We start from the raw sequence: 18358 nt of genomic DNA, 5'->3' as shown, positions 1-18358 counted from the left end.
GCCCTACGGGCGGGATGAGTTCTTAGAAATTATATAAATAGTTAGAGTAAATATTCAATATAAATTGTTATATTTTAAAATATACATATTAGTTAAATTTTGTATATATTATTGTATTTGAAGACTAAATATACCATACCGTATTGATAAGTATTTTTTTTTCATCGTGTCATCACATAATTTTTAGTAGTTTTCTGGTATTGGATGCATCTAAAGAGTATAGTGAGGAAAGAGACAAACTTGTAATCATAGATTAACCAAGCATTTTGAGTAAAATTTATTATTAAGTCGGTTAATTATTAGTTGTGTAAACCAGAAACAATAATATTAAAGTATTGTATCATATTATAATAACGTGTTAAACGTATATTTTATATGCATTTGTGAAGTTTTATCCATATTAATAACTTTTGTTAATGTGAAAGATTACAATATAAATAAATAAACTTTTAAAGATTTTTTTGAGGATTCATAGTTAGAGCAATCAACCCTCACATTTTCATTTTGAGATTTTGATCCCTTTAAAATAAGGTTTTAAGTTGGAGATGACGTAGTAAGTGGCTTTGAGTATGTGATTTAATGCAATAGTCCAGCTGTTTTCTTTGCTTTGGAGCAAGAAGAATTCCAACTATTTTCCACACATGCAAAAAATTGTTATTACGCCTTCTCCTCTTAATGCAATTAATACAATAAATAATATTTTTTTGTAAAATAATTTGTGTATACGTATCTCTTTAAGACCAAATGATCTCTTTAAATAATTTGTTGCATTTCTATCCTTTAATTCACATATATTTTTGAGAAATTCTCTAGGATATTATTTTTTGAGTTTTTGTCACAAAAATGACCATCAATGAAGAAAATGATCAAAATAAATTTTATTAAATAGTAAATATAAGAGAATTTCTTAGGGTTATCAAATCTAAACTTAGAGTTTAGAGTTAAGGAGTGTGGTTTTAGGGATATAGTTTAAAAAAAAATTTAAAAAATTAAATATTAAAAAATTCAAAATAAAAAAGACTATTTTGATCTTTTCTTTCTAAAACGCTATTAAATATCAAATTATCATAATGGTACATTAATCGTATTCTCCCTTGATAATCACAGCAAACAATTATTTGTTTCCAAATTTAAAACTGTTGTAAGAAATTGTTAAACAGAACATACGCATTTATAAAATTATAACATAGAAAGAAATAACTCAAAGAATCGTGTGGGACCCCATAACAGCTTCATTGTCCAAAAAATCATCCCCATAGAAAAATGATTAAAACATAAATTCAATTAACTTTACCCTAGCCTCCTCCCTCCTTTTAACTTTACCCTAGCCTCCTCTCTCCTTTTTTATTTAGATCTAAGCAAAGCATTGTCCTCGGAGCCGTCTCCTGGATTAGCCACCATCTCCACTATCAAACTCCACAGCCACCACACCTTCTTCTTCTCCTTCGCCGCCACCCATTATTCCCACATTTCCTCCTCTGTCTTCTCCCTCTACACCCTCTGTTCTTAATCTATCTCCACCCACTCTATCTACGCCGGGATCTTCGCCGCCTTTTCCTAAGCCGTCTCCACCCGCTCCAACTCAGCCGTCTCCACCCGCTCCAACTACACTGGGATCTCCTACCGCACCTATCACTCCTCCTAGACCCCCTACTCTAAACCCTCCATCATCCTCAGGACCACCGTCCAATCCCTCAAGTGGCGGCAGCGGAGGGCCTTCTCGAACTCCATCTTCGCCGTCTCCGCCGTGTCGTCTTCTTCTTCCGATGGATTATTAGCTTGTAAGAAGAAACGAAGAAGAGACGAAGAAGATGTTTACTATGTTCCTCCACCTCCTTCTGTCCCAAAGGTATAAGCTTTATGGAAATGATAATTAATTTGTTAGAAAGTTTCAATGTTTTGTCGATTTTCAACATTTCCGATTTTGAGATTTGGAATGTTCTTGCGTTTCTCAGCCGGAGGACCATACGGTGGACAACAACAACAATGGCGGCAACAAAACGCAACAACAATGGCGGCAACAAAACGCAACACCACCGTCAGATCATGTCGTGACGTTACTATCACCGCCATACATCATATCAGGTTCTATATTGGTACGGGGAGAGATTTCTAAATAGTACTCTTGTTTAAGTCAGGTGTGGGCTTTGTTTTCTCTGGTGAATCAAGGTTAGAGTTAGTATACTTCTCCCAGCAACCATCTGCGAAGAAATCATCACCAATTATTGAAGGCCTGATGTAGTAAAGGTAGGAGTTTTCACGGGGATTGAAAATCATGGGGAGACGGTGGTGGCAAACGTCTCTAGCGTCGATGTTAGAGTAGAGACGATGAGGTTTCCCCTAGTTCTTTCTAGATCTCTCTTCAAATCTCTAATTACATCTTAGTGTGTTAATTTTTAGTATTAACAGTTTGGTTAGATGTAATTAGCTTGTTGTATTTGGGCCTTCGTTTGCACTTTTCAAATCCATTTGGGCTTTAATGGAAAAAGTGGTAAAAACATGTTCACGTTAAATATAGAAACGCAGCGTACTAAAAAAGAGGGACACGTGTTGTTCTATGGTTAAACTACTTAATGACGTGGCAAAGCAGGAGTGAGGCAAACATTTTTTTATATATATAGATATCCTTACTGCACATACAAGGCCCACGTTTAAGGTAATAATATATTTGTAGTTATTAAATTGTCTAGTTTTTTTAGTAAATATATATCCTTACTGCACTTACAAATAGAAACTAATTTTTGTAAATTATAATTTTTTTTTTCTGGTGAAAGAATAGAAATGAAGTTATGACGCCAAGGTCTTTATATATATATATATATATATATATATTCAGTTTCCTAAACAAAAAATCGTTCTATTCATATTCTTTGATCAGAAAGGAAAAGATGATATAATAATAAAAAATAGTTTCTATTTGTTATGAAAGATAATGGTGTAATCTTTCATTAATACTATATTTGATCTTAAAATATTTATGTTTCATCTCTAACAGACTGGTCAAGAAAAAAATTTGGCTGGCATTTGTTTTTAATGAATCTTGAGAATTAAAGTGGTATCTTGAATTCTTGACAAGAAGGAATAGATTTTATTTCAACCAAACCGAGATATAGAATTAAAAGCTCAACTGAACGTGAGAAATAGACGTCAGTCTCCAAAATTTTTTATCAGTGAGATGTGACAAAGAAGAAATGAGCTAAGATAAGCTTCCTTTTGTATACTTCTCCATAATCTTAGGTTAAAACACTTTCTTCTGCATTGCAACCACATTGGCCTGAATAAACTCTGTTTTTGAAGCTTATAATGCTCTGTTTTATTGGAAAACTTAAGATCGCATATGTAGTTTCACTTCAAACTACCATATTTCCTAATAAAATAGAATGCAAGTATGTCACAACAAGTATATTACTCCAAAAATGCCAGGAGGAAAAGTATATATTCCAAAAACAATCAAAATTAAGATTTGCCAAAATAATTTATGTTATACATCCAATATTGGCCATCCATGCGCATGAACATGAATGGATCGTCAAAAAAAAGAACATGAATGGATCAGTTCAAGTTGTTCAGAAACCTAGTGCAAATGCTTCGAGAACAGAGTGTGCTAAACATTATATATATATTTCCTTATCCTTTAGCTTAAAACGAGGGATATTAATCTAGCAAATTTAACAGAATGAATGAAATTTGAAGTGATGGTAAAAGTCAACTCCAATTTTCTTCCAGTTTACTCATTGTTAAAATTATTTAACCATTTGGGCATGACATCAATAAATGATACAACGAACAACTTAAGTTGCTAAAAGACAAGAAGATAACTTTTAACAAAATGCGTATTATCATCTAAACTATTGGGACCGTTCTACTATCGCTGTTGCTGTTCTCATTCTCCTCATTTTCACCGGACATTTCCTCAAGCGACTTCCCTTTAGATTCAGGCACCAAGAAAGTAAACAGAATGCCCAAGAAGTTAACCACACCTAACACGATAAGCGAGTTCCTGACCCCAATCCCTGGAGGGTATCCTGCGTCTGTCTTGGCCTTGTCTGGACTTTGTGCCAAGTACAAGAACCCGAAAGCACCAACCATCGCACCTAATTTTCCTGATGCTGCAGAGATACCATGGCACGTGGATCTGAACCGGGCCGGGAAGATCTCGGCCGGTACAACGAAGGTTGTAGCATTAGGTCCAAAGTTGGCGAAAAAGAATGTTAACGAGTACATGACAACGAATCCGATTCGGTTTTCCTTGTGAGTCCAGTGGTTGTAAGGAATAGCCAGAGCAAACATAAAGACCGTCATGAAGAAGAATCCCATTAGCTGAATCGCAAATCTTCCAATGACGTCGATGAACGCAACTGTGAACCAGTAGCCTGGTACCGTGCTGCACAAGGCAATTAGGGTTTGAGCACGTGCAATCTTGAACACTTCTTGAATCGCGTTCATGGTTTGCGCCGGAGGGATCCATCCGATTGCGCTGAAAATATCTTTTTGAAATAGGTTTTGACTGTAGAAAGCGATGTCGAGGAGGAACCAGGTTGATGTTGTGCCTAGCAAATGAAGTCCGTGGCGTTTCATGAATTCCTTGGAGAACAAGGAAAAGGCTTTGGACTTGTCCTTTGAGATCTCTTCTACTTTCTGTTGTTCTGCCTCTATCTCAACTTGGAGAACCCTAGACATGTCTGAAGCAGCTTGCTTTGCGTCTTTAGCAACCAAAGCTGTGTACCTTGCTGTCTCCGGCATCTTCGACCTTGAGTAATACGTCATCGCGGCAGGGATAGCACCAACCATCAAGATTATACGCCACACAAAATCTGCTTGAGAAACCGTGGACCCCAAGGCATCATCCGCATAGGCCGGGGCAGGGAACTTAGCTTCAAAAGCAGATGAGATAATAATAGCGAAGATGCCACCAGCCATGATCCCAAACCCTTGCATGGCGAAAACCGCAGCGATAAACGCCCCACGAGTTTTTTTATTAGCGTATTCAGACATGATCGTTGCGGACAAAGGGTAGTCACCACCAATCCCAAACCCTAGCCAAAACCTAAAAAAGCAGAGCGTGGCCATCACTGCTTTTGGCTCGTGTCCGAAAGAGAGACCGGATGCTATAGAGCAGATGACCATGACCATCAACGTCATACCATAGACTTTCTTTCTCCCGAGCTTATCACCAAGCCACCCAAAGAAGAGCTGGCCAGCGAGGGTTCCACAGAAGGCAACGCCGTTAACGGCAGCAGCAACGTTTGGAGGGAGAGTTCCAGGCTTCGGGGAGCCTGGTACGTGGTAGTATATGCGGCCGAGGAGCTTCGTGACAAGAGAGATGCAGAAGAGATCGTAAGCATCGGTGAAGAATCCCATTCCGGCAATTATAATCGCCGTAAAGTGGTACCATTGTGTCTTCGCTACATCAAGTGCATTCAGCACTTGTAATTGATCCCTTGCCATTATTCTTCACCTCTGTAATTTCATCATCAAAAACTTAATATTAGTAACATATTTGGGCGTTATAAGATCGTCTTATGAATCATATAGAACGATTGAACGAAACATGTGGGATATATGTCTAACTTAGAAAGAAACCGTTCTGAATGTTGTACCAAATTTTTGTTTTTTATCAATTATAAAAACCACTTGACCAATATATTTTAAATATTACCATACTAAATGTAATCATATATATAATTGAATGATTGCATATTTTCAAATAGTAGTAAAAATATATCTTTCATTTACTTGTATGTCCAAAACAAGAAAGAGTTTGTTACAAACATTAAAGCAGTTACCTAACTTGGAACTACGTTAGGCAATTTGAAAAGCAAATAGAATGAAACAGTTAAACCCGTTTGAATTTCATGTAAGATTAACATTACTATGGATTTTATTTTGGCTTTTTCATATCGTTGATATTCACAATTACAAGCCATAAAGTATGTTGACGTCGATCGAGTTAGATAGAAAAAGTAAGGTGTGTTGACCAAAAGTGAGGTAACTTGCAATTTTAAGGCATTAGCAAACTACATGTTTATATTTTGCTAGAAAAGTTATGAAGTAACGTCAAGTAATTTTTATATAGACGTACTTTTAAGCATTTATAAAGTATAAAAACAAATAAAAGAAAATTAAGTGATATTTAAGTCAAAAGTGTTTTAAAGGTGTAAACGATATTATATGGACATGAATATAATTATGTGTAACTTGTATTCAAATAATTGATTCCTAATTTATCAACTCTAAAAAAATTTCAAAATAATAATTCATTTCCTATTATTTTTGTTTCTTGACGTCGACGTAATCTATATTTCGGTCTATATATGAATTTTCAACGAATTCTATTTTGTATTTATTCTAGTTACCCACAAACGTTGACTTGTGATATCTGAATCTGAACAAGAGGAGACAAACATGGATGTGAGAGTAGGACAGCGAGTTGTATTAATTGCGGACACACTTATATTTTTTCTCTTATTGAAAAAATCTTTTTAAAATTTTATTTTCGTTATTAGTTTGTTAGTGAATAATTTGATCCATGCATTAAAAATATCTTCTGTTCATGAGGGAAAAAATCCGGCAAATACTTTTCAAGAAAACGTATCCTAAATATTTTTTTTCCGTAAAAACGTATCCTAATTAATGATCCAAGATAATTGGAAAGACACAATTTTATATGAAAAAATCTATAATAAGAGAAAACACAAACAAATGAAATTAAGATTGTACCAAAATCACTACTGACAAAAGACCAAACCAAGATAGAAGAGGCAGAGGGAGACAACAACATAACCAAAAACAATATCGTCCTAACTCCTAACTAACATCATTTTGCATCCATACAAGAAAATATAATAAAATAGGAGTTCATCAAACTATACATAAACATCCAGAAATATAATTGGAAAGAAAGACTTACATGATGAGTATACAACAATCTTCTTTCTGTGTAGGTGGGATTTGATCTGCTCAAGTGTTTGAAGTATATACCAGAAGAGTGTAGAGAAAGAGAGGTTCTTAAGTTCTCTTTATTTCAGGGAGATGTAGAGAGATGGAGAGGAAGTGAAACGAGCGCTGAAGCTGCCAATGAACACGGACAGAGTGCATACGTTTTGAAACGCATTTATAAGCGACTCTATACGAGATATTCCATTTTCTGTTTCGGTATATTCTCTATCCAACGACGCCGTTTCGGTTATCTTCAAGAAACTTCATTTCTTTTTTGAGTTATTCTTCGGTTCACCTCCTACAGTGAACTTTTAGGTTCACCAACCAATAAAATTTCATTATTTCAAATTCGATATCTTTTAAAATTTAACATTTAGACAAAAAAAAATTGATATTTTTTAAAAAATGAAACAAAATATTTTCAACTTATATTATGGTTTAAAATAAAAAGGTAAAAAAATAGTAGTTACAAAAAAAAGAATTTTTTAAAAAATATTGTTAACGTCTTCAGCAAAACACTAAACCCTAAATCCTAATCTCTAAATCCTAAATTCGAAACCTTAAACCCTTGGGTAAACCATAAACACTCGGGTAAACCCTAAACCCTTGGATAAATCATAAATTCTAAATCAAAAACACTAAACACTAAAATCATAAACCCTTGAGTGATTTAGTGTTTATTGTTTTTGATTTAGAGTTTATGATTTATCCAAGTGTTTAGGGTTTTTTCAAGGGTTTAGGGTTTCAGATTTAGGGTTTTAGGGATTAGGATTTAAGGTTTAGTTTTTTTCTGACGACGTTAAAAATATTGTTTTTATAATTACTACTATTTTTATTTTTTATTTTTTTATCTTATTATTTTAAAAACATAATATAGCTTGATAATATTTTGTTTCCTTTTATAAAAGATATCAAATTTGAAATAACATAATCCTATTGGTACCTTAGGGGTGAATCCAAGAATAAATTTTTTTTTTTACCAACTTTTATTTTACTTTCGTTTTTTTGGGGTCAATGTTTTACTTCGTTTAATTATTAGGACAGGCTGCTTATGTGTTTGCTGTAATTATTCTTTTATTAACTAAATAACAGCTGTTCCATTATAAGAAATAGCAAGTTTTTTGTTTCCTACACGTAGTTGACCATGACTTGTTTTTACATATACGGAGCTTTAAAATGCTTGGAAAACGGAAATAATTTAAATTTTGGGCTCTTCGCCACCATTTCACTAGCTACATATTCCCTTGCATACGGTCTAGGCAGATATAAATTTCAAGTACAAATAAACTAGTCAAATCAGGTAAATAAAAACAAAATGGATACAATAATTAGTATAATAAAATGGATACAATAATTAGTATAATAAAATGGATCCAATTAGCAGCGTGGTCAAAGTTTGATAACTTGTTAAAAATGTATATTATGCTTGTCAAATTCAAGATTACCAATTAATTGAAACATAAACTATTATCAAAAAAATAACACGCTCTCTTAAAAGAATTTGAGTGATTTACTCATTTAGACACTTTTGTGTCTTTCTTTACACTAAAGAACACAATCCACTTGAAACACACATTATGAAAGAGAGAGAAGAAATGTTGGACGTTAAAGCCCTCGGTTCCTTAGGGAAAAAAAAGTAATAAGATTGGGATAAGGAATATGGTGTGTTTATATATAGTTTCTTATTATTCATTCACCCTCTTTATCTTTATTTGTTTGTATTGTAAATTAAAAAATACATAAAGAAATATGGTTGTTATAATTAATTGTAACTTTTTTGTTTCTACATTTTAACATCCATTTCGATATATTTTAATAATTAATAAATAAAATTTTTGGACAAATGATAAATAAATAGTGGTTTGAATGGTCAAAATAATGTGGATGAAGAAGTTATGAAGAACATACTACGAATGAATTGTGGATGGTAGAGTTATGGATGGAAAATTTGTGGATAAATATGTCATGGACACATTAAGTATATACATATGAGTTATGGATGTCAGAGTTGTGGTTAAGAGAGTTTTATAATCAAACAATGGTTTATTCTAATATTGTTGACATAACATTAAACATTTTTTCAAAAGCTTAGAACACATAGTTAGAAAGTATATTAGTAAGATCAGTTATAGAATTAATAATCAAATTCCCATCAAACAGCTTGTCATCCCTTAGAACAAAGAGTGATGCAATTAGAGGGTCACAACCATTTGCAAGAGATACAGAGCTCTCTGTTGCATAAAGCTTGTCATTCGTTATCTTTCTTCCTTTTGGTAACTGGTGTTGTAACAGCTTCTTCGTTACTTTTCTTCCCCTTGGTAACTTTGTCTCTTCCACTTATTTGAGAAAAGAAACATGATATGTTAGCTCTAACAAATCCAAAGTTCGAGAAGAACAAGAAAAGCTTAATGGAATAGAAGAGACACCTTTGATATATATTCAGTGACTTCTTTAATTCTACACTGCTGAGAAAGAGTTAAACATAAATCTCTATACAGTTGCAAGTACTGAGCACATCATCCAATAGCTCGTGGTCATTCAGCTTCTGGATAGAAAGCTTCTCATGCATCTCAACAGGAGAGGTGTGAGTGCTAAGTCCAGTCACCACAATACTACTCATTTCCGTTGTATATCCTGATAAACACAAAACCAATAGCATTACCATGTATATATCTAAATCCAAATATGAATATCATTGAAAATTGAAACTGACCCACAAAAGATTCAAACTTTGAGTAGCTATAGAATAAAGATCCACAGAAACTAAGCACAAATCTAAAAAAATGAATTTCAAAATAAAAACCCAGAAAAGAGAGAGAAGTTATTGTCACCTCCAGAGTTCTTGAATTGTTCAAAAGCAGAGTTTCTTGTAGAATCAGATTGGGAAAGCTCACAATGTGCTCTCTGGATGGGACCACACTTGACTCTGTTGTTCCCCGGAAGAAAACGAACACCGGCGGCCATCCACGAAGATCTTGAGCTCGGAATTCATGGCGTGGCTCACCGGCGGTCGAGGAGGAGGAGCTGGAGCACGGCCACACGAGATCATTTGGGTTCAAACACTGAATCACTATCTTGAATGAAGTTTAGTCAAAATTAGAGTTAAGGATTCGAAAACACAATTGGGAAAGTGCTTTTTTATTTTACATTTTTAAATTGAAAAAATAAATCAATAAAAAGAAGAGATTGGTATCTGAAGTAACGAGAGTTTGATTTAGTCCGAGGGTATATTTGACAAACACCACACCAGAAGTGTGTGACAAGTAGGAAGTGTCTTATGTTGTTATTGCAAAGACAAAAAGTGTCTATAGGTGTAATTTTTTCAAAGAATTTAATAATATATTTGATTTAAATAAAAATAAACCAAGTGACGTGACCAGAATAATTTAGAAGAAGAAGACAAGATTGACACAACAGTTACACTCTTCGCAACTTATACCCAAAGAAAATTGTGGGAAATTGTTTAGTGATTTTTGATATGTACGAAACTTTTAGTACAAGCGAAGAAGCAGTAACTGCATCATATGTATATCTACAGACACAGACTCCAATGTCAATAGTATTTAATAGTTAATATTATTGGGTGTCAGGGTAAGGCTCACGACTTGTGGCATGGTCTGTTTTTTTCTTTTTTTTCGTAGTCTGATAAGTAAGACACTTTAATGCACTTCCAGGAATATAAAGTGTATCTTGCTTTAGCCCAGCGAGTTAGTTTCTTTTCCGTGATCCAACAAGTCCTTTTTATGGCATATATCAATTTCCATCAAGAGGCAGAATTCTCCGATGTTAGTTTGGTCATTGGAATCACGTAGCTAATCCCTTTCGATTACGTAGCAAAAAACAAAAACTAGGTTGAAATTGTAACGCATACTAAATTTTATGTCAGAAGATCATATAAACACAACAAATTACCTACAAATGTGTGAGCTACATATTTTGTTTGTGCTACAGATTTTCAAGATTCTTTTCTGACGTTTTTTTACACTAAATAAGTTGTTTTGTGTATTTTTTTTAATCCGTCTGAGCCGGGACTTAACCAGCAATCTTATAGTAGGCATGATTAAGAAATCAAACTGATAAACGAATTAGTACAAAATAGAAAAAAATAAGGAAATCTGGAACTAGAAACCAAAACAACCTGATAGACGAAACTTTAGCGGTCGACGATCCAAGACCACCGCATCCGCTGAAAATAAGCGGCCGCAGTAAAACTCCGTGTCACAAAAACCATCACCAGAGTCTATCAAGTAAAAGTTACGTATATGCATCTCTCTCACGGTTAAAAAATGATATCTATATTCAAATTTTGTAAAAAAAAGAAGTGTTCGATTAATGATTGTGAGCCCAAAGACAAAAACATGTTTACGAAACGAACAAATGTATGTTCATTACCTTGTTTATTGCTTATAAAATATTAGTAATATTTTTAGACATTTGGTGAAAATTCATTTCAATTAATTTAATTTTGACAGTGATATATTAGTAGCCTAGTAGGACCCGACGATAGTATTGTATCCTTCGTTTTCCTTCCCGCTAAAGACGTGACAACGAAAACAAAATTTAAAATTGATAGCTTGACGTACATCACATAGTTTACAAATCAAATGGTGATGTCTTTGGTATTGACATCCTACGTCCATTTGTTGAATTGTCATTGCTTGTAAAGCTGACTTCTAAGTCCACAATTCCATCGCTCACATTGGACGGATCCTTTATAAAGAAAGGTTTAATCAGTTAATCACACTATTATTTTTATGACTAAATTAATCACACATTATTAATTTATTATGTCAATTATATGTCTGTTAGATTTTTTAAATGTAATAATTACTTATTTATCTGCATTCACACATGGACACCTTGTAAGCGAATCTTAGTTACTCTAGGAATTATCAAAAAAAAGGAGAAATAAGAAAAACTGATAAAAGTTTGTTCAAAAAAAAAACTGATAAAAGTAAAGATAAGAAGGAAAAAAATAAATTTCATGTGAGTTTTAATTTAGTCCACACCTAAATTATCTGAATTGCTGATAACTTTTCTAAATTTTAATGTCAGGTTACAGCAATAATAGAGTTGACGGGGATATGGTCAACTCTTTATGGCCCATATAACTAGGAGAGAAGGCGGATGCGTGCATGTGGTGATATTAATGACAAATTTATAGGGAATATTTCAATTTAGTAATTTGGAAAGATTTATTTTAATTAATTTTAGATTATTTTAAATGAATTATACATGTTGCTGCGATTTAGTGACAACAATTATTTTTGAACAATGATCATAAGTCATAACCAGTTAATTTTGTTTAAGTCCAAATAATCTTCGTTTTGTAACGTAGACATAGTGGATCACAGATGACAAAATGTTTTTGTTCCGGAGACATATTAAATCACTGATGACAAAATAGTTTTGTTCTGGAGACATAGTGAATCACTGATGACAAAACCTTCAAGTAAATAATTATAATTAGTTGGTAAAGTGTTGACTCAAACGTTATTTTGGTAGTGATTGGCGACCACTTAAGTGCGGATTTTAGTGCGGAATTGTAAAAAACGCTTTTGTTACACCAATCATGTATTTATTGTTTTCATCTGGCGTTTTTTTTAAAGATTACAGAAAACCGCGCACGGGTTTCGATACCTCACAAAAGATTACGCGAATGTGAAATCCGCTCAAGCATACAAAAAGGTGTGGTTTTCTTAAAAAACGCACATACAGTATTTGTATAATGTGTATTTTAGCAATAAAAAGTAAAAATGATAGTATAATAATCTGCAGGATAGTTTAGAGTTTAGACATTAAAGACAAACATAAGAACTTTCAAAGACACGTGGTCCATTTTTTTGTTTTTTTGTTTTTTTTTTTGTCAACCATATTTTATTCCCACGAAACAAGGATACAGAAGAGTACACCACTTATTAAAATATTACATAAGCAAAATGTGGAAACTCCACAGAGAATAATGGAAACACGTGTCGATTGAGAAACATGCAACTTGACACTTCAGTTTCGTTGGCTCCACCGATCTTCACCTCCGGTAACTCCAACCTTCACCTCCGGTGACTCCAATCAGTCAGACGCCAAAGCTAATTCCTTCCTCATCCTCAACACTATATTCTCTGTGATTTGTAATCCTTGAACTCAACCTTTCGCCAACAACCACTGCTTCAAATCAGGAACTTCTACATCCTTCAATTGTTAAAACTGGGAAATCTTAATTCGAATTAGAGAAGAAACTTTGTTGGACCATCTACAAGAGATGCCAACTCTACTGAAACTCTCATACATCGATTAAGATAATTCCATCACTTTCATCATCTTTTTCATTCGAGAGACTTTACTCCAAAATCATAGACAAACAACTTTCAAAGGAGCAAGCTTTAGACTCGTAGAAAAAGACTTTGAAGATAATTAAAGGAAAAGAAATCTCGATCAAAGCAAGTGGGATAGAAATGGAATTGCGAAAGAGGGAAACATCATATCCGGATAAACCGGAAGACAAAATCCGCAACGGAAGAAAAACCTAAACTCGCCACCGCGAAAGCTTGATCCGACAAAGCGGAATAAAAGATCAATCGAACAACGATTGAAAATATCTTACACCAAAAAAACAAAAACAAAAAGGGGTGGTGACCGGCAACAAGGGTCACCGGCCACCGGAGACGATATTTGATTTAGTAAAGTTCTAGAGAGAAGATAGAGCAAATAGAGAGAGAGAGGAAGGGACCGTCCCATTTTTTTGTAATTATGCGTTGTATCATATGCTTATTTATAAAATAAAGAGCACGTAATAATATTTGTGTTTTCAACGGTAGTTATTGATGAGGCTTTGTACATCTTTATAAATGTGTGGAACATATTAAATGTTTAAAATTTTGTAGGTAAGTCCCAAATTTAAAATATTTAAATATATAGCAAAACATACCGTACGTTAATTCTGTTACAAAAAAAAAACAAAAAACAATTTGATTAAACAATCATACAATTTTAGTAACGGTTTCTTAAATATTTATTATCCAAAATACTAACCAGAATAAGAATCAAATAAATACTAACATTTTTACCAAAAAATAAAATAAATACTAAGATCACTCTTTTCAGTAAACAACCATATATTACTTTTACTTTTTCTAATTAATTTTAACATTTTGATTTGATTTTAGGTTTTCAGATTTAGAGAAATATGAACAGTTTGAGTTTTTATAAGTTTCAGTCCAATAAAAATAAATAAATATGTATATGTATATTTGAATTTTTATTTTGATTTCTTTTTAATATTTTAATTTTAAAATAAAATAATATTATGATATCAGTAAACAAAAATTTAACTTCTAATTCTTCTAATATATTAATTTTATATTACTTTTCTTTTATCAAAACCGCACTACTTTTTTTATCAAAACCGCACTACTCTTTTTTATCAAAACCGCACTTATCCCGCAAACTGCACGGACCGCACTTGCACCGTACCGCACTTTAATTCCGCACCGCTTTTATTATCAAATCCGCCGTCACCATTCGGACCATTTGTACTACTGGACAATGCCAAAAGGATTACCAAGCCCATTTTTCAAAGTCTAAACAAAATAATACTTGTACAACTATTGTTAAACGTGTAAAGGGAAGGCATCTCAATCCCTACCAATTAGTCCATTTAGATGATGTTCAAACAAGTACTGAGAATTTTATTTTTGAGAAGAAAAAAAAACTCTTACGACCTTGGCAAATGGATCGATGACCAGTGACGCCAAGCCAAACCCTTAGAGTATCTCTAATGTATACTTTATTTTTTCCTCTAAAATAAATAAAAATAAAGTAAAAATACTTTAACCTTATTCCATTTTTCATTTCATAATATGGTGATTAACAAAAAAAAATAGATTACTCTATTTATAGAGTAAACTCTATTATGGAATGAGATTTGAAGTTGCTTTAGAGAAATCTTTACTCTATTTTCACTTTTACTCTATTTTGAATAAAATTGGAATAAAATTGAAAATGCCCTTAACTTATCACGTTTGGCGTGTCTTCCTCCTATGTTTTTTATAGAGCAGTAACTTTCTCCTTTGGAATTAAATTGCTTTATGATGCATTATACGTTGAGAAACTCGTCACGTACCTATGCAGCATATGTGCGAAGAATGATGGTCTCTTTGCTCTAAGCCTCTAACATGGCGTAAAACTTTACCTCACGCAAACTTGGCATATAATATCAATACCAAACTCACGAAAATTATTACTAAATTTTAGTTTTTTGAATCCAAATGAATAAAAAGACTTGGAATTCAAAATGTTCTGTAATAGTAAACTGAAAGGCAGAGAAATCGTTGTGTGAATATTAAGGGCGACGAAAATGACTGATAGAGGCGGAAAAGTTGACAATACTATGGTTGGGAGTTATTGTTCGACGTTTTCAACAAGAATAATACTTAAACTTTATAATATATATGCATGTACGAAACCATCTCCAATGAGACTCTATTTTTCTGTCTATAATTTACACCAAAATAGAGTAATTCTATTATAGTATAATTTTTGTTTCAATGGTGTTACTTTATAATAGAGTTATTTTATTATAAAGTGAAATATATATTATAAAGTGAAATATAGAGAAATGTCATTTTCTTACTATAAATATAAAGTAAAATATGACATTTATCTATATTTTACTCTATAATATAGTAATTTTATTATAAGATAACACAATTGGAACAAAAATTATACTATAATAAAGTTACTCTATTTTAATATAAATTACATAAAAAAATAGAGTGCGACTGTAGATGTCTTGTGGTTGGCGAAAAAGCTTAATAGTTCAGTTTACACACCCAACTTTTTCTTAGCGTATAGAACCTTACTTTTTGCTTAAACTCAAAATTGCTTATTCATCGACCGTTCATGGCATCAAAAAGGTGACGTGACGGAGTCGAATTTTCACGTATAATAGTTATTCGGCCTCCTGATTTTGCAATGTTTTATAAGTTTGTTTCTGGGAGAAGTAGCCTAAGTAGAACTAGACAACTAGTGAAACTTTTTTTTTTGAACTGCAGAACTAGTGAAACTAAAACTATGCTCCGAATGGAAAAAGCGGATCAAGCGTTGCGGATCTAGCGTAACAAGCGGATCGAGCGGATCAAGAGTGGATCAAGCGGATCTAGCAGATCGAGAGTGGATCAACTGAATCAAGCGGTTCAAAATATATATCTGAATGGTAAAAGTGAATAAAAAGCGGTTCAAAGTACTGTACAAATTTAAAATAATATATATATATATAATTTTAAATTTATTTTCATAATTAAATAATTTACAATTCAATAAATATAACTTTCTTCAAAATATAAACGAAAATTATTTTAAATATATATATATGTAAAGCTTTAAATAAAATAAAGTATTTATTTTACAAAAATATTTTATAAAAATTGATAAATATAAATTTTATTCAAATTTTACAGAAAATTGTTTTAATACATATGTAATTATTTAAGCTTGAAAACTATATATTTATTTTATTCTGAATGATTTAAAAATGTGTTTTATAAAGTAGTATAATTGTCTTGAACTTTAAAATTAAATAAAAAATAAATAATTTTCAAAATGAAACACAAGTGGACCAAATATTTATATGATTATATTTTATATATAATTATATATAATTTAACATTTTTTTTATTAATTTAGTGTATATATGTATTTAATAACCATAATAAAAATACTATTGTGTTACGTAAATAAAACATTGACATAAGTATAACAAATTTAAAACGTAAATTTGGTAATTGCATGTACTTCTATATTTAAAATATACAGAAAAGAAGATATTAGTAAGTTGTTGTATATATTATTATTATTTAAATAAATTAGAAGCTTATTATTATTTTTATAAGAAAAAAATACAAAACAGTATTACCTGTGGGAGAAACACTCCATATTTGTTGCATATAGTGGTTCTTCATTTTTTTGTTCATGTTATAGAACTACTAATGGTTCAACATTAATTTAATAATTTAAAAAGCAGTCTAAATTCTAACTAGAAAAAAATGTTGAATGGGAATATAAAAGTGGTTCATCCACTTGAAACAGATCCTCCACTTTTTATTCACTTCCCATTCATACTCTAAGATTTGTACCACTAAACAAAAAAAGAAGAGAAGGCATATATAGTGTTTCAGAAAAAAAAGAAGAAGAAGAGAAGGCATAGATATACAATCGTTTTTCGTTTTGTTAAATTGCTTTATCTAAAACGTGGAAACACCCATGAAAAATTGGAAAAAAAAAATACACCTGCGTGGAACCTGACCAAACATAGAGATCCAACTTTGTCAAGTAATTCAACTAGCTTCAAACGAAGTGACTGGAATTGATTTCGGACCAAACCTATCACTAAGAGTAGGAAAGGAGATGGAGTTATAAATGATTTGAAGGTTTGATTTCTCCAAATATTGTTAATAGCAAACTGCCATGCTATGAGGACGAGAGTCCGAGTAGTATGTAACAGCATATCTAATATAAGTACTATAGAATATAAAACACAAACTTTTCTATAAAGAATACTTATATTTTCTATATTATTTTAGTTCTTTAATTTGTTATTTCCGTCTTCCTAAGTTACAATAACTTTAGTTTTCAACAATATAATTTTGAATACTTAAATTTGTTTCATAAATACATTAAATAATACTGTATGTTCTTATTAATTATTTAACTTTCTTATAGTTATAATTTTATCCCACATGGCGCTGAATACATTATCGACATAATACAATATACATGCCATAATGTTTTGGTCAAAATGTAATGTCATCATTGAAACTTAGTATTAAATATGATCTTTTAGCCTCCCATGATTCCAAAGTCCGAAACCCGCTCATGTTGGCATCCATGTGATTGCAGGGGAATAAAGAAAAGCCCAATTTTGTTTTTATTATCTATCTATTTATTTTGTTATTAGTGGAACTTCCAATACCAAAGGCCATTGTTTAAAGAAAAGGTTCGTTTAACATAAATAAAAGTAAAGTGGAGGCTTCATGATTCTTCCAAACATCTCATAGCCTCAATATTTTTACAGTTTTATATAGAAAGACATGTTGTTACAGCAAAGTGAAAAAGACTTGGAATATTGCTTTCCTTGAAACTTCATTTATACTCTTGTTGAATTTTCTTTCTATCATGTTAAGTATACCAGTACGTGGGTTCACAGTAGAAAGGCATTCTTAAACTTCATCAAGTGGCAAAACTTTAGTGCGACAAAATTGAATATTTGACAAAATTAACTTTTTTTTGAGAAAGTTTTTTTTTTTTGAGAATATTTGACAAAATTAACTTTTGTTCTTGAGAAACGCATGCTTGGACTTCATCAACTAACAATAGCAAAACTTTAGTCTGTAGTGGGACAAAATTGAATATTTGACATCATTAA

The 18358-nt window shown here is 32.1% G+C and overlaps 1 protein-coding gene and 2 long non-coding RNA genes across 4 annotated transcripts; 1 reads left to right on the top strand and 2 right to left on the bottom strand.

Annotated features, from left to right (window-relative positions):
- Positions 1–17: 17 nt before the first annotated feature.
- On the top strand, positions 18–2513 carry LOC106429295. Its single transcript, XR_001285773.2, has 2 exons — positions 18–1849; positions 1956–2513. It is a non-coding gene; the product is annotated as an uncharacterized LOC106429295 (long non-coding RNA).
- A 1186-nt stretch (positions 2514–3699) lies between these two features.
- Positions 3700–7174, bottom strand: LOC106447690 (inorganic phosphate transporter 1-4). 2 transcript variants are annotated; one of them, XM_048778619.1, is made up of 2 exons: positions 6914–7174; positions 3700–5460 (listed from the first exon to the last, which is right to left on the bottom strand). In XM_048778619.1, the coding sequence occupies exon 2, from the start codon at positions 5446–5448 to the stop codon at positions 3844–3846; it is 1605 nt and encodes a 534-aa protein (XP_048634576.1). In that variant the 5' UTR covers positions 5449–5460; positions 6914–7174; the 3' UTR covers positions 3700–3843. The 2 variants fall into 2 exon arrangements, with proteins under 2 accessions (XP_048634576.1, XP_048634575.1); XM_048778618.1 differs by having other exon boundaries at positions 6911–7170.
- Positions 7175–8967: 1793 nt separating this feature from the next.
- On the bottom strand, positions 8968–10213 carry LOC125608344. Its single transcript, XR_007339283.1, has 3 exons — positions 9771–10213; positions 9366–9573; positions 8968–9275 (listed from the first exon to the last, which is right to left on the bottom strand). It is a non-coding gene; the product is annotated as an uncharacterized LOC125608344 (long non-coding RNA).
- Positions 10214–18358: the final 8145 nt, after the last annotated feature.

The sequence above is a fragment of the Brassica napus genome, chromosome A4 (assembly GCF_020379485.1).
Source record: "Brassica napus cultivar Da-Ae chromosome A4, Da-Ae, whole genome shotgun sequence".
Taxonomy (NCBI): Eukaryota; Viridiplantae; Streptophyta; class Magnoliopsida; order Brassicales; family Brassicaceae; genus Brassica; species Brassica napus.
This window is presented reverse-complemented; position numbering and strand designations above follow the sequence as displayed.

Bases quoted from the DNA above. Each gene is read 5' to 3' on its own strand.
- LOC106447690 (XM_048778619.1), bottom strand. From the start codon at position 5,448: ATGGCAAGGGATCAATTACAAGTGCTGAATGCACTTGATGTAGCGAAG.